The sequence below is a fragment of the Polypterus senegalus genome, chromosome 1, assembly GCF_016835505.1.
Source record: "Polypterus senegalus isolate Bchr_013 chromosome 1, ASM1683550v1, whole genome shotgun sequence".
In the NCBI taxonomy this organism is placed as follows: domain Eukaryota; kingdom Metazoa; phylum Chordata; class Cladistia; order Polypteriformes; family Polypteridae; genus Polypterus; species Polypterus senegalus.
Genome location: NC_053154.1, coordinates 85,039,153 through 85,062,003, shown reverse-complemented (window position 1 = coordinate 85,062,003; position 22,851 = coordinate 85,039,153). Strand labels below are relative to the sequence as shown.

The 22,851-nt window shown below is 36.9% G+C and overlaps 1 protein-coding gene across 1 annotated transcript in view; it reads left to right on the top strand.

Annotated features, from left to right (window-relative positions):
* LOC120525192 (DENN domain-containing protein 4B-like) overlaps positions 1-22,851 on the top strand; it is a 115,287-nt gene that overhangs the window by 67,178 nt on the left and 25,258 nt on the right. Inside the window, exons 7-10 of the mRNA XM_039747336.1 lie at positions 6,958-7,024; positions 9,913-9,971; positions 15,085-15,229; positions 15,711-15,886. Coding sequence (XP_039603270.1) covers positions 6,958-7,024; positions 9,913-9,971; positions 15,085-15,229; positions 15,711-15,886 — 447 coding nt within the window. The remainder of the gene's footprint in view (positions 1-6,957; positions 7,025-9,912; positions 9,972-15,084; positions 15,230-15,710; positions 15,887-22,851) is intronic.

The following is a 22,851-nucleotide window of genomic DNA, read 5'->3' as shown; positions in this document are numbered from 1 at the left end:
CCGTGATATATATTTAGATATGCTTACATTTAAAATCCACGATGGAGTGAAGCCGCGAAAGTTGAAGCGCGATATAGCAAGGGATCACTGTAATACAGATTTTTGGTGCATAACAAAACACGGCCTCACCACTTCTTTTATGCTTAACTCTTGGAATATTAAGCAGACCGCTATTAGCAGGTCTAGGGTTCAATTTGGAATGTAGGGGGGCAGGCACTCCAAAATATAGGAAGCAGCAAAATTATTTAAGGCTTTATATACAAGTACTACTCTGTCTCACAAATGATGGTCAGTCTTCCTACTGTGACTTGACAGTTCCATTTAGTACATTCTTACATTTGATGCCTAGACTGATAAACCAGTGGATCATAGAAAATTACAGCGCACACTAGGTATAAGACTTACAAAATGTCACCATCTGTATTATCTTGGTTGATTAAATTTACCAGAAATGTTTATGGGGTTTGTCTACTCTAGCACTTGAAGATTAACACAGAAAAAGATACACATACACGTCGCAATCCTATCCAGACAAAGCCTTGAGTGTTGCCAATTGCCAGTCACTCCACAATATTCTGCATAAAATTCTCTATATAGGGATTCGCTATAACCAGCTCTAAAAAATTTGTAGGTGTCATTGTGACACAAATAAAAGCACTGCCCTTTTGGTAATCTGCCACTTATTAACGAAACTATGTCTCAGTTTTACCACAGTTATTCTAATTATTCAGGAGCGAATTCAATAGCCTTGATAAACCTTGTGAATATGAAAGTGGCTATCTAACTCAAACATAGTACCTTTTTATTATTTCAGTTACAGTACTCTAGACAAAGTATGGAATATATAAAAGCAACGTGGTATTTATTAACATATAAAAATACAAAAGAAGAAGAAGAAAATATAATAGAAAGTAAAATATATAGAAAAGTCTGGATGTAAACAGTCTTAGAAAACGTTATTGAAAATCAGAAGTGTCAAGGGTAATGTCCTAGACGTCCTTGATTTAGTGATTGTGTTTTTTATAGGTTGCATCTTCTGACATCCAAATCAGATGGTCTCACTTTTCTTGACCAATGATGTTGTTTCCTTTGTTGCACTTCCGCTGTTGTTATTTCTGCTTTCTGTTTGATCAGATGAGCTATATTTATGTTAAAAAGCACACATGGGGTTTTATAACATATGATATTGCACACATTTGATTGGCTATCTTGTCCTGATGACGAATGACTTTGATGAAAGTGATGAAAGTGTTTAATTTTTTAAGTGCCCCCACATTCCTTCCTTTCTCAAGGTGTAAACTAATTCTGTAATGCCTAGCCCTACACCATCAGTTCCTAGGATATAAATTAATTAAAATAGCTTCTGTGGCATCTGAAATTGTTTCCCATTCCCAAGTCATAATGTAATTGGAAAAGAAACTGGCTGGAACAAATGCAGAAATTGCTAGTATAATAAAAAACGATGCTGGCAATGGTGGTAATTAAAGTCCTTTAAATTCAGTTCACCCTGGTTTGTTTGAGCAAAATATAATATATTATAATATCAACAGTATATAACTCTAAAACTAAGATTTTCCACACCTGGACACCATTTGAGTCTTATCAGCATTAAAAGATCTTAGCCTTCATAAGCAGAACAGGCACTGCTGAATTTTCTTACGCAATTCCTCTGTATTTTCATCAAACCACTACTTCTTTTCGGCTGTTGTGCCTAAATTCTTGTAGGTGCTGAGAAGCATGTGGTCTCACTCTAAAACCAATCGCCATATATTTTAAGTACTTTTATTTGTAGGAAGGCATCCTCATGCCATTTATCAAAGTCTTTACCCATGGGACTATGGCATGTTTCATTGGCAAGCATCAAAAATGCCTGTTTGAATGAGTACTCACACAATTTATATACTTTATATAGTTAGATAGTAAAGTTTCTAAGTTTAAAGTGATTAGAATTGCACATACTGTACTTATAAATTACAATTTCACAGTACAAGATGTCAGTTGTTGGCACAGTATATTGCATATAGTGTCATTTCCTGTTAGGATGTCTGCTAGACCAGCTCAGTACCATTTAGCAAACAGAGAACAATACCTCCTCGGCCAAGGGATGACTCATTTTAGAGCCTGATGGCTGTCGGTAGAAACAACCTTACATAGTGCTTGTTGGAGCAGTTGTCTTAATCTGTTACTAAATATGTACCTCTGTTGAGTGAAAATGTCACATGCAATAAGTGAATGAACACACTTCTGTGGTGACCCTATAGAATTTGTAAGAAGATCAGAAATGCTACTGTTTTGCTGTCATTCTAAGAGTTCACATACAGATAAAATTTTATTAATGTCATGGATAATATAAGATCTTAGCCTTCATAAGCACAACAGACACTGCTGATTTCTTTTACATTTTTTTTTTTACACAATTCTTCTGTATTTCATCAAACTGCTACTTGTTATTGGTTACTGTACTTGAATATTTTTAAAAATTTATTCCACAAATTAGAATATGTTTAATTGTTCTACCTGATGTCTGTTGTCTATCCTTCTAATTCCACATTTTTCTGTTTTTGTTACTCTTGTTACTAATTGTAGTGTACATCCCCAAGGCAGATTATTCTTATCCAGTTGCCTTTCCAGTCTGTCCTTATAGTTAAGCATAGCATTCCTCATTTTCCTCCTACAATCCACTGTATGTTTCTTAATTCAATCACCTTTGTAAAGGACCTCCTTCTCTCATTTAAGGGACTCTTGAGTCTTAGTGAACCACTGTATACTGTTGGGATTAGCATATCATCACAAAAGTTGATGTAACTACCAATAACATCTGTAAATACAACAATATATGACCGTGAGTCCATAACGGTGTCCCTAACTTTACTTTTTTTTTATACCGGAATAAGATTAAGTTCTCCGTTCATAGTTTACTTCTTTTTATTAGTGTTTTTCCCCATTTCAGGTTAGCCTTATAAATGATAAAAAGTAGTAAAATGTTAGGATCAACTGATCCTAATAGTGGTTTATTAATAGACTTTTATACATTTTTAACAGATGCATAGTAAAGGTCCAAGATCATACATATTGTGGTGTGTAGAGTATAATGTTGTGCAGTATATCGGTAATAAAATTGTGCATGAAATTTCTTTATGTTGCATTAGTTGGAAAGTAAGCACTTTTTCTAAGAATAGCATGGACAGAGCGGAGCACATGTGCCTATTCTCTCCATCTGTGTACCTAGGAGAAAAATGAATTGTGCAGTTTTACTTTTGGTAGAACCATGATAAATAATAAACTAACAATACATTCACAATGTTAATGTTATTTTAATAGCTTTGGTAGATGCATGCAGTGGTAGGCTAAGCTGCACAAAAGTTTGAGGTTTTATGCTTTTTTTAATTTAGCTTTCTTTATAGTCTTCTGTTGCACTGACAAGTATTAAATTTTATGTGTTGTATTCTCTGTACATGTGAGCCCATGCATGCACTTAAGCCACCATTTATGTGTTTGATCGACAAAATCACTGTTTGCTTGTGCTTTTTGAACACTAGTGTGTGTAGCATACCATGTGAAGGATGCAGTTCACTCTGCTCTGTACTGTTGTGTATGTACTCTTTGCTGTATTTGCTGTTAATCAAAAATACTATAGGCTTTACTTGTATTGTAATCACACAATGCCACACCAGAACCAACAAATTTTTCTGATACCAACCCAGAGGTAAAATGATGAGTATTTGTGTCAAAAGCAATCCTCTTCAATGTAAGTAAAAAACAGAAGTTAATAGTAGCAAATTAATTGAAATTCAGTTGAAAGGAAAAATGATAAACTTTTATGTATTCATTCATACTTGACAGTTGCCATAATGTGAGACCTCTGGAATGTGAGACTTATTTGTATTAAGAAATTCTGGGAATATTGAACATCATAGGGCCAATTTCACTGAATGATGTATTATCTGAAGTATTGACAGTTTAGTGTAAGTTCCAAATGTGACACGTAAATAAGTTGAGTAAAAGCCTTAAGACGAAACAATGTCCATTGTACAGACCAATGTGTAACACTGCCTCATTATAAACTTTTAACTTATCATGTACATCTTAAACAATACAATACAAGCAGCACAAAAAAATCAAATCAGAAAAACATGACAGTAACACTGATCCTTCTTTTCAGGTGCCAGATATGTGATGCCCATGTAATTTAATAATAATACAATATGTAACATTGTAAGAAGTCTTCTAAAAACATCTTCTTGAATACTCAGTTGTTTGTTTTTAGTTTTTAAAATTCACTAGCTCGCAAATATTTTCTTCTGATCTGTTTTCTAAATTACCTGACCTTCTTTGTTAATTGAAAATGAGTACATTGAAGATAGATTAAGTGACACTGAAGACGTTTTTGGCAATACTGTACAAGCATTTCCCTTTTTTTAAGATTGTACTGTTGCATAACCACAGTAATTTCCACCAAAACATTTCACTTTTGTGGGCTATTAATTTAAAAATATCGCTTACTTCTAACTATCCTATTAAAAACAATGCATTTCTAATAATAGATTGTGATGTATTGTAGCCTCTATTAAAAACAAATTCCTTTAAGAATTCTGGCCCTTTTGTGTTCCGGCTAAAGTGTAGTTCTTTATTGTTTTGTGCATTCCTTATTTGCAGTTACTACCATTTTTTCCCCACAGCTAAAGAATTTATGTTGATATCCTCTTTAATAAAACCCCTGTGTGCGTCCAGGTGTCCGTGTGTGTGTGTCTTCTGGTGAAGTGCGCATGCGCAGGGGCCACACGTGTTCAGTCTCTCCCTGTGCATTCCCTGTGCAGAGAAAGAGAGAGAGAGAGACACACGGGCGCATGCGCGAGAGAGACACACACACAACATGCGTGCATGCATTGTTGCAATGTTACTTTTCTTGGTTGTTTATTAAATTACGGATTTTTCAAATGTTAATTTTTTCCCTGTGCTTAAAACTCATTAAAAAAAGTGTTTTTAGCAAGCGGTTCGTAGCACTCTAGCGCAAACTCTTGCAGTGTTATTTTTCTCTGTTGTTCAAGGTTTTCTCAGTGTTGTTCAATGTTTTTACATTTAGTTTACTATTACGCTGTGCATTATATGGTGTAATAAGCTAAATTTGTGCTTAAAAACTTAACAAAAATATATTTACATACAGTTCATACGGTCTGGAATGGATTAATTGTATTTAAATACAGTCCTGTGGGGGAAATTACTTCGGTTCACGACCAAATCGGGTTTCGACCAGAGTTTTGGAACAAATTATGGTCGTGAACCAAGGTTCCACTGTATTACTGTCAGAGACAATTACAGGCATTTTATGGAAATACAAACCAGTATTACTGCAAGAGAAAATTAAAGGCACACAATACAGTGACGCATATTACAGCCACATACAATGTCCCTTGCCATTTAATATAGACTATTCCTACTAATGTTTATGCACTACTGTTCTAGTGCCCGTTATTGTAACAGGCTTAATGTCTAGTACTGTATAATGCATCTTTCATCAGAATTACTTCTAATGTTGAGCATCAACCACAGAGGTACACTAAAATGAAGGTCAGGATTCCAAAACTGAATCTGTTGAGTTAAGAAAAATTGTTAGTCTCTAGTGTCATTTGTCATAGATTGGATATCACAGGATACTAGTGATGCTACAAAGTAATTGTAATATTGCTTGAGTGCTCAGAAGCAGTGCAACTGTAGGAATTGGAGAAAGCATGTGGTGGAAGACAAATTAACTTTATTTCCTAACTTTATTGCAATATGTTATACTACAGTATACTGTATTTGACTTTTCACTCGCTGTGGGGAAAAAAAAAAAGAATACCGCCATGTAACTGGTATTTCTCCTTGATGGCTATACTGTATATATCAGTACCAAACAAATGTCAAAGTCTCTTATTGATTTTTTTTTTTATTTTGTAAAAATTACCTGACCCCTTCCACCAATTTGCTCTTGTTTATAATGAAATAAATATTTTAATATTTTAAACTCTTTTTACTGTGACAGAAAGTAATGTCAATATATATTTTCATACCAATGAAGTCTTACATATCTTGTTTCTTGCCATTATATACAGTATGTAAGAGACACAGCAATAAAGTACAGTTACAGCTTGGATAATGGTGAAAAAAAACACAAAGGTAACACAAGTACTTTGTCTCTGTGACAGTTGTCTGCACAGATGTAAGAGAAATCTATTCTCTTTTGACAGGACCAGGGCAAGGTGCTTCAATATATGATAATACTTAAATTTTTTTTTATTGAAATGCTCCATTCCTTAGCTCACTTCCTGCCACAACCAAGCCTGAAAGTTTCATTTAAGTGGAAGAAATATCCTTATATTTTTAGGGCTACCTTTTAGGACACCACTGTGATATCACAGAGAATAGAAAACTATTGTAGCACAGTAGGAGCAAGCAAGAAACTAACCTGAGATGGAATACTAGGATGGAGAAGGAAAGGCAATAATGGCATTTTTCTTAATGGCATTAAAGTACATAGGGAGAAATTGATTGTAATAGCCTATACCCCAATACTAGCACTAGACTTACCTTGCTCAACTGGAAGAAACCCAAACAAACATCTATAATTCAGTGGGTAAACAATGTTCTATATTATCTCAAATTAGAAAAAATCAAATTCTCTTTTACAGTATGTCCAAAACTTTTAAAAAAATATGGCAAAAATTCATTAATACTATTTTAGAATTGAGTCTCTAATGTCTTTAATGGTTTTATCATTTTTATTTAAAAAAAGGTAAAGGTGTTTATTTTTTTTGCATTTTCAATGAGTAGAGACCACTGAGTATTTTTTTTTTCTTTGTTATAATTGTAATTAATTTGAAATAAGTGTTTGTACCTGGAATATTATTATGTTAGATCTATTGAATGTCACTGTAATGTTCTGGCATTAAATTAATAAATTGAAATTATTTTTTGCAGGCACATCTCTAGCTTTATGCACAATGTCCCTTTTCCCTCACCACAAAGACCTCGAATCCTAGTACAGGTAAGACTTAGTCATTCAATATATTGAAAGTGGGTCATAATTACATATTAGCAATGAATCAATCAAATCTCTATTATTTTTTCATGCTGCGGACATAACAAACTCTGAAGTTTAGTGTTCACTCATAAACTTAATGGCTTATATTTACTTGCCTTTTGCCACCTGTAACCACAAGGGGCAGCTTCTGAGCCTCAACCTACAGACACAATAATACCCAAACAAAATTACGGTTCAAATGCCTCACGTAAACGAACACTGCAACTAAATTACCTTAAACCTAGTGCCACAACCTACAAACACAATAATTCCCAAGCAAAGTTATGGTTCAAATACTTTGTGTAAAGCGGCACTGCAACTTTATTACCATAAAGCCTAGAAAAGCAGGCCAATTTACTGATCACCAATCAAGTCTTTTTTTAGTGAAATTGGCTGATTTAGATTTTGATTTAGATTGGCGATTGAGGTATCTCTACTTTTAAACAGCAAGATATTAAGTTGTTAGCTTTCAATTGCAAAAAAACGCACAATATAGTATTTTTATATTTGGGTCACATTATGAGTTTTGCAAATTGTTTATTTTGAATTATCATTAGATTCTGTAACTGTTTTAATATTTTGAGTAAAGTTAAAACTGAATTCTTAGCTTTATAGGCAAATGTGTGACTTCTCTACCACTCCCGATTGTATGAGGAAGTCGGGAGTGGCAGATAAGTACGTAACAGTTGTACAGGATATGTACGAGGGAAGTGTGACAGTGGTGAGGTCTGCAGTAGGAGGGACGGATGCATTCAAGGTGGAGGTGGGATTACATCAGGGATTGGCTCTGAGCCCTTTCTTATTTGCAATGGAGATGGACAGGTTGACAGACGAGATCAGACAGGAGACCCCGTGGACTATGATATTTGCTGATGACATTGTGATCTGTAGCGATAGTAGGGAGCAGGTTGAGGAGACCCTGGAGAGGTGGAGATATCCTCTAGAGAGGAGAGTAATGAAGGTCAGTAGGAACAAGACAGAATACATGTGTGTAAATGAGAGGGAGGTCAGTGGAATGGTGAGGATGCAGGGAGTAGAGCTGGCGAAGGTGGATGAGTTTAAATACTTGGGATCAACAGTACAGAGTAATGGGGATTGTGGAAGAGAGGTGAAAAAGAGAGTGCAAGCAGGGTGGAATGGGTGGAGAAGAGTATCAGGAGTAACTTTTGACAAACGGGTATCAGTAAGAGTGAAAGGGAAGGTCTACAGGACGGTAGACCAGCTATGTTATGTGGGTTGGAGACGGTGGCACTGACCAGAAAGCAGTAGACAGAGCTGGAGGTGGCAGCGTTAAAGATGCTAAGATTTGCATTGGGTGTGACAAGGATGAACAGGATCAGAAATGAGTACAGTAGAGGGTCAGCTCAAGTTGGACGGTTGGGAGACAAAGTCAGAGAGGCAAGATTGCATTGGTTTGGACATGTGCAAATAAGAGATGCTTGGTATATTGGGAGAAGGATGCTAAGGATAGAGCTGCCAGGAAAGAGGAAGCCCTAAGCGAAGGTTTATGGATGTGGCGAGAGAAGACACACAGGTGATGGGTGTAACAGAACAAAATGCAGAGGACACAAAGATGTGGAAGAAGATGATCCGCTGTGGCGACCCCTAACGGGAGCAGCTGAAAGAAGAAGAAGAAGATAGGCAAATGTGTGACTCTGCATTATTGCTAACATCCTAAAGTCATTTAATACAAGTTAAATCTCAACAGTGTCCATGGTAAGACTGGGGATACATACTGTTTATAATACATAAATACTGTATTTATATCATTATTTTTATCAGGCTGGAGAATGCCCTGTAAAATGCATACATTTTCAAGGGAGTCTGTCGTGTTAACCAATAATTAAAATTAGAAAGGTTAATTTTTAAAATCAATGTTTCTTTCTTTATGTTAAAATGTGGTTTTGAAAGTCCATAGGGTACATGTATATACAGTACAATACGTTCTTACTTAGGTTTAAAAAAAAAAAAAAAAATTGCCATTGTGGCAGCTATGTTGCACTTTCAAAATGTGTTAAAAACTAGTTGTGAAAAATCTTCTAAAAATGTGTATTATGCCTATGGAAAGGTGACATAGACTAGAGACATTTACATATTCAGTTTAATTTGAATATTCAAAATTTTATATCCTATTGAATGTCAATGTTATTTTATGATGTGGCCAAGAAATTTCCTTTCGTGCAGTATTGTGAAATGAACCCAACCACTTAACATAAAAGTGGGGAAAGCATTTTTCAATGAAATATCTTCATACATGCTCCACTTGCAGAAATAAAAAAGCCTATATCTGTTCTTACAAGAGAAGAAAATGTTAAGTTTTCTGTTTATGGGATTTTCAAAGTAAAGTATTTTTGTAAACTAAAAGAAAAGTGAGTAAATATTGCATAACCTTAAAATGTCCAAAAAAAATCTCAGTATAATTACGCAATAGTGCAAAAATATTTTAGTACTACAGGTATATCTTAATCACAACACAACAAGCGGTGTTATGTTTTCACTTCCTCATATTTCCTTATTTTTTTCTGTCTTTGTGTTGAATCGTAGATTTTATCATTCGAATGTATAGTTTTGAGGAGGCAAAACCTGATTTAGATAAGTATTGTAATGTAGTGCTCGAAATATGTGAAAATGTTTATTTTGTCAAAGATACTGTTTCAATATGTTAATATTTGATTTTGGAAAGTTCTGTTTGTCATAGACATTCTTAATTCAAGTGTGTTCAATTATTAGTATATGAAAAAATAATCAAAAACTTTAAAAAGTCCACCATAATATTAATGATGGAAGATTGTTTTGCATCATAAACTTGAACTTTGTTGTATTTTTGTATTATGATCCTTTCTACTTTGCAGCTGTCTCCATATGATAACCTATTGCTGTGCCAACCAGTGTCGTCACCTTTGCCTCTCAGGTAAACAAATGACATTAACATTGTATTTGTAATATTATGTAGGAGCAAAAATGGTACAACGCTCTCATGCATTCTCACCTTTTATTAGTCTAAAGTAATTTCTCAGACATATACTACTGGTCAAAAGTTTTAGAACACCTCAATTTTTCCAGTTTTTCCTTCAAATTTAATCAGTTGAAATGCAAGGAATGACTTAAAATATGAAAAGGGAAGCAGTAAACTTCCAGAGGTTTAAATTTAAAGATTAGGTTAGTGAAATGAGACAGAGCATTATCAATCAGAATCATTCAGAAAACAGATTCTGAGGGTTAACAGCTTGAGTGACAGGTGCCTGATAGCAGTCTCTAATTCTGCTGTGAAGAGGAGGCTTTGTGCTGCAGGTTTGACAAATGGCAAGTGGCAGTAAGAAAGCCATTCCTTAAAGGACAAAATAGGGCATTGAAATGCCACCTATGGACTATTGCAGATTGGAAGAAAATCTTATGGACAGATGAATCAAAATTTTAAATCTTCGGTTCATCACGCATGTTTGTACGCTATCGAGTTGGTGAAAGGCAGGTTCCTCAGTGTGTGACACCAACTGTCAAACACAGAGGAGGAAGTGTGATGGTCTGGGGTGGTTTTTCTGGATGTAGACTTGGTGACTTGGACAAGAGTGACTGGCATTCTAAATTAAAAGGATTACCACAGTTTGTCTGTTATATCAGCAAAAGCTGGCTACTTTGATGAATCAAAAATTTGAATAAAATTTTGTACACTTAATGATTCCTTGACTTATTTGTTTTATTTGCCATTATTTATTTGTTCAATGCCTTGATTTCATGAAACATTAAGGCATTAAACTGTGTTCTAAAAAAACTGAGGTGTTCTAAAACGTTTGACCAGATGTGGGAGGAGTATAGATTTACTCTTTTAGATGCTCCTCCACCATGCACAAAATTAATTTACATAATGATTCCCTTTATTGTGATATACAGTAAAACTAAAATCAGTCTTATTGATTAAATACAAAAAGTCCTATTAAGGTAAATTTACTATTAAAATAAGAATTAAGATTTGGCCTGTTCACAGTTGGAGTTGGAGAGGAAAAACAAAAACCCCAGTTAATGGCATACCTGGAGGAAATAAACCTCTGAGAGGGGTCCTCTGTCTTTTATAACCTTAAGACAGTTTTTAAATACAGGGTAGTCATAATGGAAGTTCACAACCATATTAGCTGCAGTAAACCGTTTTGTCTTTTAGAGAATGTACTTGCTTTTTGTTTTATCATTCTTTTGTGCACTTGAAAGTAAAGGTTTAATTCCTTCCTCTATACCACTTTTTGATCCTGAACAAGTCACATAGCCAAGCTGTGCTTCAAATGTAAAAATGTATGCAAGCAATTGTATTATGTGTCTCTTTTTGTAAAATGCCTTTGATTTGGAGTGCCCTATAGAAAGGTGCTATAAAAATCAAGTGGGTTTATCTGCTTTTATGAATTTTAATATTACCACTTCTAAAATAGCATTTTTGCAACATCTCTTTTGTCCATGTTATTATCTAACTGCCTCTTTCATGATTGTGCAATGACACCTTTTTGTTACCAGATAAAACACCTGGGGTCTCATGTATAAATGGTGCATACGCACAAAAATGTTGCATAAGCCTGTTTCCACGCTTACATCGCGCTGTGTAAAACCTAAACTTGGCATAAAGCCATGCACATTTTTATGCCAGCTGAATGCTTGGCATACGCAAGTTCTGCGCTCAGTTTTGCAAACTGGCGGCACCCAGCGTCAAACCAGTGCTTTTGTTCCAGTGTGGGTTCCCTTTCTTTTTTAGATCCACATCCCTGACATGGCTTTATCAAATATACTGAAATTAACCGCATATTGTTTATTAGTTTAAGGAATCTGATTGTAATTAACCTGTAACAATATAATGGTCCTTGGAATGGCCAAACTATTTCAAATACCATAGCTGCTTTAGCGTTGTTTCTCTCAATGCACCACTCTGAGTATTTATATCACTGTATTTGAGTGTGGAATCACAGCTGTACAGCAGCTGATCGGAAAGAGAATTATCAGTATACAGCATCTAGCACACGCATCCACAGCCATACACACTGTTTATTGATCTGCTTTCATATAACAAATGCTTCGGAGCCTTTCCTGTATGGACCTTGCAGTTCAGAAACAGTTTAATCCCAAGAACTATAAATGCATTCAATCAGTCCATCACGTGCTCCTTGTAGAACCGTTTGTACTTATAAGAAAATATATCTCACTGTAAACTTTCGATACAGTTATAATATTGCACAGCCTGAGCCACTATAAAGAGTGTATTTACATATGATAATGATATCATTTTAAAGATGAAATGCAGCAAAATATGTTTATTACATTATGCAGATAAAATGTTAACATCATTTAAATAATCTATATTTTTAATTGAACATGTGAGGACATGGTGTCACAGTACTATCAAGGAGCTGGTGCCCTGTTCATGGATTGTTCCTGCCTCGTGCTGTATGCTTGGATGGAATAATGAAACATGTACTGTGAAGATATTTCAATGTTCCTTAAAATATTTGAAGCAACGGAGTTCTGAGCTTACAGATGGTTTTACATCTATTACAGAGCTGATTGTGTGGCAATTGGTTACTTGGAGAAAGAAAAGGAAGGACCAGAATTGGGGATTAGTACTTTTGAAAGAGACAGTACTGTTGCAATAAATTATTTCATCAAAGGTTGCGCACGGTGCAGCAAGCATCTTGCGTGAGGCATGAACAATCACTACGCCACTGTGTTCTAATGTTTAATAACATGCTTTAACTCCTATCATCATGAAAATGATATCAAGTATACATCTTATTATTCAGCGAGCTGTAATATCATGAATGTAATGGATTCTGTGTCCTGTTGGAGAAAGAGAAAACCCGTTTAAGAAGCACGTAGTGATTCACACACAAAGAGCACATAGAAGAACACATACAAAACAAAGCATTTAATGTGCTACTTTAGTTATTATGGTATTTGAGAAACTAGTAAATTAAACAATTTTAAGATGAAGTTTATGACATTCTACTTTATTGATAAAATAAACTACGTGATTAAAGTGGAAATTTCGAGATTAAAGTTGACATTTTGTGCTTTTTTCCCTATTTTTTTTTTTCTCTGCACCCTGATAAGCTTTCATATGACACTCGGATGGTGGGCTATGATTCACGTTTTCACAGCAACTTTGATATCTGACAACTTCTTTTTTTATTTTGGACATTGTGCGACTTTGTGAACTTGAGCTTTTGAGTTTCTCCGACACTCTGTGTCACTCGATCAACTTCCTTTTGTTGTTTATACCACTGTTTAAACCAACAAATAGTACGTTTTTCCTTGCCTCCACTTGGTATTCAGTGAAATTCTTCTTTTTTCCCCTGTGCTTTTGCCATTGCCTTTTCACAGAACACTGACCTTAAGGGCTATTTATATTGATTTGCATATTCAAAGAGGCGTAATTCTGGGAGGAGTTGGGGTGGGGCAGCAGGCATGTGCATGTGTGTTTCTTTTCACGCTGATCGGGATTTATGGAGTGGAAGAACATGTAAGTTGGCGAATGCACAGATTTATGCATCTGGATTTTTTTGTGCGTACGCACATTTCCGCCTTTGTCCGTACACTGTGTTAGTGTGAATTCTATGCATGGTGTTATGCATAAGGCCCCTGGAGGCTAATTTATTAAAAATGGTAGAATAATCCTAAATCTAATTGTATGATTGTTTTTAAAAGTGTTTATGAATGATTTTTCAAATGTCCATACACACAAATAATGTTCCTAAATCTTTCCTACTCATTATCTGTTTAGGACAAAAAAAAATCTCTTATAAGTAGTGCTAATGAATGAGTGCTTCATCTACTGTATATTCAGGGTAAAGTCTCAGATATGCATATGTGGTAAGATATAATGCCATATAGATTGCAAGAAATCCTGTATAACTAACTCTATCATTAAATAACAAGTTCTGAGCAAAAAGAAAAATATATTTTCAAATTGCAAAGAGGTTCTGTTGATAGAGAAAGAGACCAGTATAAATATTCTAGATTGTATTCAATCCTGCAAGATTGACAGAGATTAGGCTGAGACTTTCTTGGCACATTTGCAATCTGTCTGAAAGGTCCCTTGTGTACAAAACCCTCAAGCACTGAGAGAACTTTCATTTCCAGTAGAAATAGCATGGTTACACATTGCAGAGGTGTTATGAGTGGTAAGCAGCTGCTTGAAGAGGTGTATAAATTGGCTAACAAGTCGCTCATCATTAGTGAAAAATTCTAACTTACCTTAGAAAATGTACTTTAGCTCTCTAATAAAACATGCTGCCATGGTTGCTTAATCTGTAAAGATTTCATACACATTCAGTATATATTGCCATGGTTCCTTAATGTTCAAAGATTTCATACTCGCTTACATTATATATACTGTATATATAATATGTAATATTTTAAATAATTAGACAGAAGCCATGAGTGCTTCTTTATAATCAACAGTAAAATAAACAAAACACATTTTGTGTTGCGTGTTTTTATTTAAATGGAATTGAACAGTCCTGCTGCTTGTTCTCTATATTCTTGTTGCATTGCCCTTCTCCTGGACTATACCATTATATTAATATCATATTCTGAATGCGTGTTGATTTTCAAGTAAGATCCATGGGAATTTAAGATTAAATGTGTTTGCACCATGGTTTTATAAAGGAGACCCTGGGGTGTTTTGCATTTGTTTCCATTTTGAATGTTTTTTCCTCATCAAGTTCCAATCTATTAATCATTTATTGTCATAGGATCAACATTGTCGCATGTTCTTTATTTGATATTCTTTAACACATTTTCCATAGCTGTCTTAGTGTCCATAATTCCATTATTGTGCATTTGTTTAGAGTGATGTATTTTATTACTGTGGTGTTTTATCAACTTTTGTACACATAACTGAGAGCAGGTTTCAATCAGTACAATTACAGTGATATATATATATATATATATATATATATATATATATATATATATAGTGCATTTTACAAATCCTAATACTTAGATTATTGTAGTTGACCTTTTTGTCAATTGTGTCTCTCCATCTCCTATAGTGGAGCAAGTTTTTTGAAACTCATACAGAACCTGGGCTCAGAGAATGCTGCTACCCTCCTTATGGCAGTTCTAATTGAGCATAAGCTGTTGCTCCATTCACTGCGTCCAGATGTCTTAACCAGTGTGAGCGAAGCCCTTGTATCTGTGAGTAGTATATCTGTATTTTTACTTTTAACAGCAAACATAATATGCCTTTTCTAACAATTGTTTCTGTTAGGGCATATGTCAACTCTTCCCAACTTAGATGGATTGCAGATGTACAACCTTAGCATAACCTAAAAAAGATCATTAATTCAGCATGAGTAAATAGAATACATTCTGAATGTAGTCCTTCTCCATCTTTCCACCTCCAAATGGTACATCTGGGCATGAATTTGAACCCATTTCAATAAGCCCTATGAGTAATTTCCTTAACGACCAATTCTAAAATTACATTTTAGTAAAAGTTTAGTTTAAACTTAAACTAAAAGTTTAGTAAAACTTCACTTGCAATTTATTAAATCTAAAACCTCATTTTCTATAGCTTAGAATGTGCACCACAGTTAATTTTGTTATTATTTGAAATAGTAAATAAAACATTATTGGTTAATTTAAAATTCATTTGTATTGTCTTTCTTTTCCCTAGATGACGTTCCCACTCCGCTGGCAATGCCCCTATATCCCCCTTTGTCCACTGAATTTGGTTGATGTACTGTGTGCACCAATGCCTTTCATTGTTGGTGTCCACTCTAGCTATTTTGATCTCTATGACCCTCCTCACGATGTCATCTGCATTGATCTGGACACCAATACTATCTTCTAGTGAGTTACTTTCCATTAATGTGTTTTGTTGTGATTGTTTCACTGTTAAATTACAGATTTTTTGTTGATATCATTAGATGTAACATAACATAGATTTCATCTGTATTTTCTACAAATGTAACCCTGTAATCTATGAAAATATTTCAAAATCATTTTGATTTTCTGACTGCATTACCTTTAGTTTTTGTCTATTTATTAGCAGTGAATTAAATGCTTACTACTTTCCCGGATTTATATGCACAATATAATTCCAATAATTCACCAAATTTTCTGAAAAACTGAAAAACATGTTAGTAATGTAGTGGTTGACTAAAAATTTGCACAATCCCATAAACCCAAGTCTGACTTACTTACTGTATAAATATTTGTATCTTGAACATTATAGAAGATACATCTTAATTCCAGCACTCCATAAAAGTGACCATTCCCTGTTTTCAAAATATTTTTATTATGACTACTAGGGGGCTTCAACCCCCGCTCGCTTTACTCACCAACCCCCCCAGCCTCCGCTGCGCACCTGCCACTTCGTGTCTCTGCCACTCGCATATGTGGATTTCACTTTCATCAAACAACAAATCTTTTAATACTCATGGATGTGCCTCTTCATTGGGAAGAAACACTACTTTTCCCTGTTGGCAACACAAATTCGACAATCTCCAAGTCTCCGATTTAAAGTTTAAAGCCATACAATATCTGCATACTTCTGTCTTATCACCTGTGTCCATATATTTGATCTCTCTTCGCTGTTCCGTTATTTCACTGAGTAAAAATTTCCGTTTGTTAGCACTAATGCCATCTTTATCAGTTTTTTGAGACTTTCAAATTTGAGTACTTTCATAATCTCTATCCTGCGCTGCATGTGTATCGTGCCAACGTTTTTGAACTTCTTTATGATGTTCTACTTTGTCTTCTACTCTTTGTCTTTTATTTCTGACCTCGCTTGAAGCTGAGAACGCAGGAACTATGTCTGACAATAGCATTCGCACGAATGAGAAGTGATTGGACCGTGGCCGTGATTGTAAATTTTTGAGAGGATGGCGGGACTTGTCAAAATCTCTTGGCAAATAGTGTTGTCTCGCGGGATTTAAAATTTTCTCTCGTGGGAGTTCTCATCCCAGGATTTCCTTTTATAATAGAGAGATTTGTTTTTTTTTTTTGTTTTTTTTTGAGATCGTAATGTTGACAGCCACATGTAAAGGTTGAAATTAAAGATGTTCTTAAAAAATTTGCTATCTTGAGTTCATATTATCTGCAATTTAGCAGCATCATGATTATCTCTCTACATGAAGTATGTGCTTCACTTCATTCTCTTTGATAACATAATTTTGCATGCACTGACGCAACAGTTCACCTCTGCATGAAGTTTATATCAGTGTTTATTTGCACTGTCTCTTTTTGCCCCGTGATAACAATTCCACGTGTTGTACTTGGGTATCCAAAAAAACATACTGCTTATTAGTAACATAAAACAGCATATGGAAGAAGATGATCCGCTGTGGCAACCCCTAACGGAAGCAGCCAAAAAGAAGAAAAGGTAACATAAAACAGCATACCATCAATTATGTTAGAAATTCACAAAAAAAAAAATTCCATGAAAGTTAATAGTTTGTTCCAAATTTTAAATATTGGTGTTAGACAGATTTATGGTTAAAGAACGATAGAAGAAAAAAGCGGGAGTGGTCTCTCCTAGACTTTCTTATATTCTCAGATATGGGGATGGATATTTTAGGAGTAAACCACAAGACAACAATTATATTTTTATATTATGTACATTAAAGAACAATCAACAACAAATCAAATTAATAATATATTGAGCATTTATTATAAAAGTAAAGTTGAATAAATCTGCAGCTGCATGAATTAAAGGTAAAGTACTACTTCCGGTTAACAAAAATTGTCCAAAAGCTGATAGAAATCTACGTTTTGTACCTAATACTTGTATACAAAATTTGGTTGACCTAATTGAAAGCAAACTCAGCTTATCGTGCTTAAATACACACACACAGACATAATTCCAAAAATGGTATTTTCGAACTCAAGGTTGTCTAAAACATCAAGGTTCATCAAAATCTCAAAATGGACTTTTTGGGGGATTCCAATACTTTCCCTATACTTTGTATACAATAAAGTCATGGAGGTGTAAAAATTTGAGATTCAACAAAATCTTGACTTCAAATGTTTGGACGATTACAATACATTCCCTATACTTTGTATACGAGAAAGTGAAAATATACAATCGGACTGCAACAAACTGGTGACTTGTCAGGAGGTGTTTATTGAATTATGCCAATTGCTGTTGAGATGTGCTCCATTCCCCTGAGACCATGGACTAGATTAAGCAGGTTAGAGATTGTATGTACTACATGTATGCATGTTAAAACTAGGGACTAGCAACTTTGGTGCATGTCTCATCAAAAAACAAGAAGATATTACGTTAGTTAGTATTATGACATAGGGAATATTTTGCTCTTTTAACTCAGCAAAGCTTGTCAGTACCTTTTACCCAACTTTTACAAGATATCATTTTATTTTACCTGGTAACCTAATCCACATATCAGTAGCTTTCTGATTGAAAAGAAACCTTCAAAATTTGTGCAAAGTGTACCCTTAATGACTTCCATCTGTAGCCAAGTGTTCTTGTTGAAGAATGATTGAATCTACTGTAGTAATCTTAATTTGGTTAATCTCCTTTAATCTCCATTTGGTTAAACTCATAGTGTGTATACCTATAGTCTTCTCTGAATCTTCTCAAGTGCAATTGTGTGTTTTTTTTTTTAATACAACTTGACTAGAAATGCACAAGGTGTTCCAATAGTTTAAGAATATCACATGACATGTAGTCCAACAATTACATGAGCTTCTTATATCTAAATTAATATACTAACAAATTTTTCTTAACAGTTTTTTAAATTATTTGTTTGTTGCTTTATGTCTGCAAAAAAGGATTAGGTTTGTGTCCTGGATGTTCTAGCATGTGTGTTGTCTTGTGGTGAATTGATGATCTATCTAGGTTTTGTTCCTGCCTAAGGCCGTATGATGATGGGAGTTCTAGCAGCCCCACAGCCCAGCCTTTGATAAGTGGATTAGAAAGATGTATGGATGAATCTTGGTATTAAATGATTCAGAACAGATTTGACTTAGCGAATGAAAATTGTACAAAGGAAATTCACATATACTATAATCACATTATATTTGATTACCGTTACCATTGATTACCATACACATCTGACATCTAAAATCAATATATAAAAATAGTAAATGTACAGGGTGATAAAAAGAGACATAATATTGTTTTGGTCTCCTCCTTCCATCCATTATCTGGAAGTGTTGATTTCTGTTTCATCCATCCATCCATTATCCACCGCTTATCCAAGGTCGGGTCATGGGGGCAGCAGCCTAAGCAGGGTAGCCCAGACCTTCCTCTCCCTGGCCACCTCCACCAGCTCCTCTGGGAGGACCCCGAGATGTTCCCAGGCCAGCTGGGAGATATAATCTCTCCAGCATGCCCTAGGTCTGCCCTGTGGCCTACTCCCAGTGCGGTATGCCTTGGACATCCCACCAGGGAGGTGTCCAGGGGGCATTCTGACCAGATGCCCGCACCACCTCAACTGACTTCTCTCAATGTGGAGGAGCAGTGACTCTACTCCGAGTCTCTCCTGGATAACTAAACTCCTCACCCTATCTCTAAGGGAAAGTCCAGCCACCCTACAGAGAAAACTAATTTCAGCCGCTTGTATCCACGATCTTGCTCTTTCGGTCACTAGCCAAAGCTCGTGGCCATAGGTGAAGGTAGGAACATAGATCAACTGGTAAATCGACAGCCTCGCCTTTTGGCTCAGCTCTCTCTTCACCACGACGGATGGTTGCAGAGCCCGCATTACTGTGGATGTCGCACCGATCCATCTGTCAACCTCCCGCTCCATTCTTCCCTCACTCATGACCAAGACCCCAAGATACGTGAACTCCCCCACTTGAGACAGTAAAGTGTTCGCAACCCGGAGAGAGCATTCCACCCTTTTCCAGCTGAGAACCATGGCCTCGGATTTAGAGGTGCTGACTCTAATCCCCACCGCTTCACACTCGGCTGCGAACCTCTCCAGTGAGAGCTGGAGGTCACAGCTAATGAAACCAACAGGACCACGTCATCCGTAAATAGCAGAGACGAGATTCTGAGATCACCGAACCAGATCCCCTCCGCTCCTTGGCTACGCTTAGAAATTCTGTCCATAAAACTTATGAACAGAATCGGTGACAAAGAGCAGCCCTGGTGAAGTCCAACCTCAACAGGAAACGAGTCTGACTTATAACCAGCAATGCGGACCAAGCTCCTACTCCGCCTATACAGGGACTGAATGGCTCATAACAACAAGCCTTGTACCCCGTATTCTTGGAGCACACCCCACAGGATGCTTCGAGGGACACGGTCGAATGCCTTCTCCAAATCCACAAAACACATGTGGACTGGTTTGGAAAACTCCCAAGCCCACTCCAGGATCCTGGCCAGGGTGTAGAGCTGGTCCAGAGCCTTGAGCAACCCAGCGTGAACCTCGTTCACCCCAGAGGCCCTGCCACCTCGGAGCTTTTTAACTACCTCGGCCCCTGATATGGACGGGCCCCCCCGGAGTCCTCTAGCTCTGATTCCTCTAAGGAAGACATGCTGGTGGGATTGAGAAGATCCTCAAAGTATTCCTTCCACCAGTCAATAACATCTGCAGTTGAAGTCAGCAGGGCCCTATCTCCACTGTACACAGTGTTGGTGGAGCACCGCTCTCCCATCCTGAGGCGCCTGATGGTTTGCCAGAACCTTCTCGGTGCCGACCGAAAGTCATTTTCCATAGCTTCCCCAAACTTCTCCCATGCCCAAATTTTTGCCTTTGCAAAAGCTGAGGCTGCCGCACGCTTGGCTCGTCGGTACCCGTCAGCTGCCTCTGGAGTCCCACTGGTCAACCAGACCTGATAGGACTCTTTCTTCAACTTGATGGCCTCTTGAACCTTAGGTGTCCACCACCGGGTTTGTGGATTGCCTCCATGAGAGGCACCGACAACCTTGCGGCCACAGTTCCGTTCTGCTGCTTTGACAATGGAGGCTCGGAAAAATAGCCCATTCAGACTCAATGTCCTTTGCCTACCACGGAATGAGGTTGAAGTTCTGCCCAACAACTGAACACCATTCGAGTTTAAATCAGGGAGGCTGTTCCTCCCAATCACACCTCTCCAGGTTTCACTGTCGTTGCCGACGTGAGCGTTTAAGTCTCTCAACAGGATGATCGTGTCCCCAGGAGCTGCGCCTCGCAGCTAATTTTATGCTTCCAGGGACTCCAAGAAGGCCGGGTACTCTGAACTGTTGTTCGGCGCATAAGCGCAAACAACAGTCACAGGGTCCTTCCCCCAACTCGAAGGCACAGGAAAGCAACCCTCTCATCCAACGGGGAGAACCCAGACATGCAGGCCTCAAGCTGGGGGACCATAAGCAAGCCCACCCCTGCCCGGTGCCTTCCACTCACAGCAACTCCAGAGTGGAACAAAGTCCAGCCTCTCTCAAGAGGAATGGTTCCAGAGCCCAGACCGCGCGTAGAGGTGCGCCCGACTATATCTAGGTGGTACCTCTCAACCTCTCGCACCAGTTCAGGTTCCTTCCCTGCCAGAGAGGTAACATTCCATGTCCCAAGAGCCAGTTTTGGCAACCGAGGGTCGGAACGCCAGAGTTCCCGCCTTTGGCCACCACCCATATCACATTGCATCTGACCCCTATGGCCTCTCTTGCAGGTGGTGGGCCCACAAAAGTGATTTCTGTTTCATTTGAGCAAAATAATATTAACTCTGAAAATGCTTCCTTGTAGTAGTGAAGGTATGTAGCTCTTAAATTATAAGATACAACTTGGGTTTTCCTAAAGACTACATAGTGTATTTTTTATATTGCTGACTTTTTTGTAGTTCATAAAATTAATAAGTTTAGTGTTCCCAAAATTATTGGAGAGATACTAGTACAGCAAAAAAAAAAATGTATGCTTTAGTATGTGCATAATGTGCAATATTCAGTGAGCTCTGACACCGTGATTTGAGCAGTGACACAAACTCCAGTTGCTTTTGTTCATTTTCACTTCTGAATTGAATTAGCAGAATCAAAAAAGGATAGATTAATTCATGTATTATTAAAGGAGGACAAGTGTCCAAAACCGCACTGTATCAGATTATGTGCTGAACAGCAAATTGTAAAAGCTAGAAAAAAACTGTATAGTAGGACTTTTTAAATGGAGTTAAATGATTTATGAAAAGCAATCAATAGCCAGGATATAAACATAAATATCGACATCTTGCTTGGCATTCCTGCCTGATGCATCTCTGATGGTGCCAAAGGGCTAGTTGAATGTTTTCCTTATTTATTTCCGGAATATCTCAAGGTGGAGGAGCAGTAGCAGGGATGTCTCCCTACCATTCCACTGCAGGTGACCCTAGGACCCTTGTTTTTCCTACACCTTATTCTTCGTCTTAGCCAGAACCAGAAGCTCTATTGTTTCCCTGAATGCCTTCCTTTATCTTAGTCCATTAACTCCCAGGCATTTCAGAGATGCTAGATGGAGATTCCAATGAAGCCTCTGCAACTGCTTCAACATGATAGATGTTTGCATTCTACTCTGCTTACCTGAATTTTGCTGTCAGCTCTATGTATCTATCCTTCTTTCTTTCAAAAGTCACCTCCATTCCTTCCTTCTATGGAACGGTAAGTTCTATCATTACCTCTGTCTTCACAGAGATGAATCACAGGCTGATGTAACGGCACAAGAAGGTTATGGTAATCTCAATCAGGAACTTAAGCTGAGACTCGAGGAACACTTTCATGCTCCACTCATCTCCCGCTACCTGGACTGACCTCGCCTTCCTGGAGCTGCAAGTTTGGGTTTGGTACATCACAGAGCTGGCAAGCTGACTCTAGGCCATACCGTAACCTCGTACTGGAAGTTGCT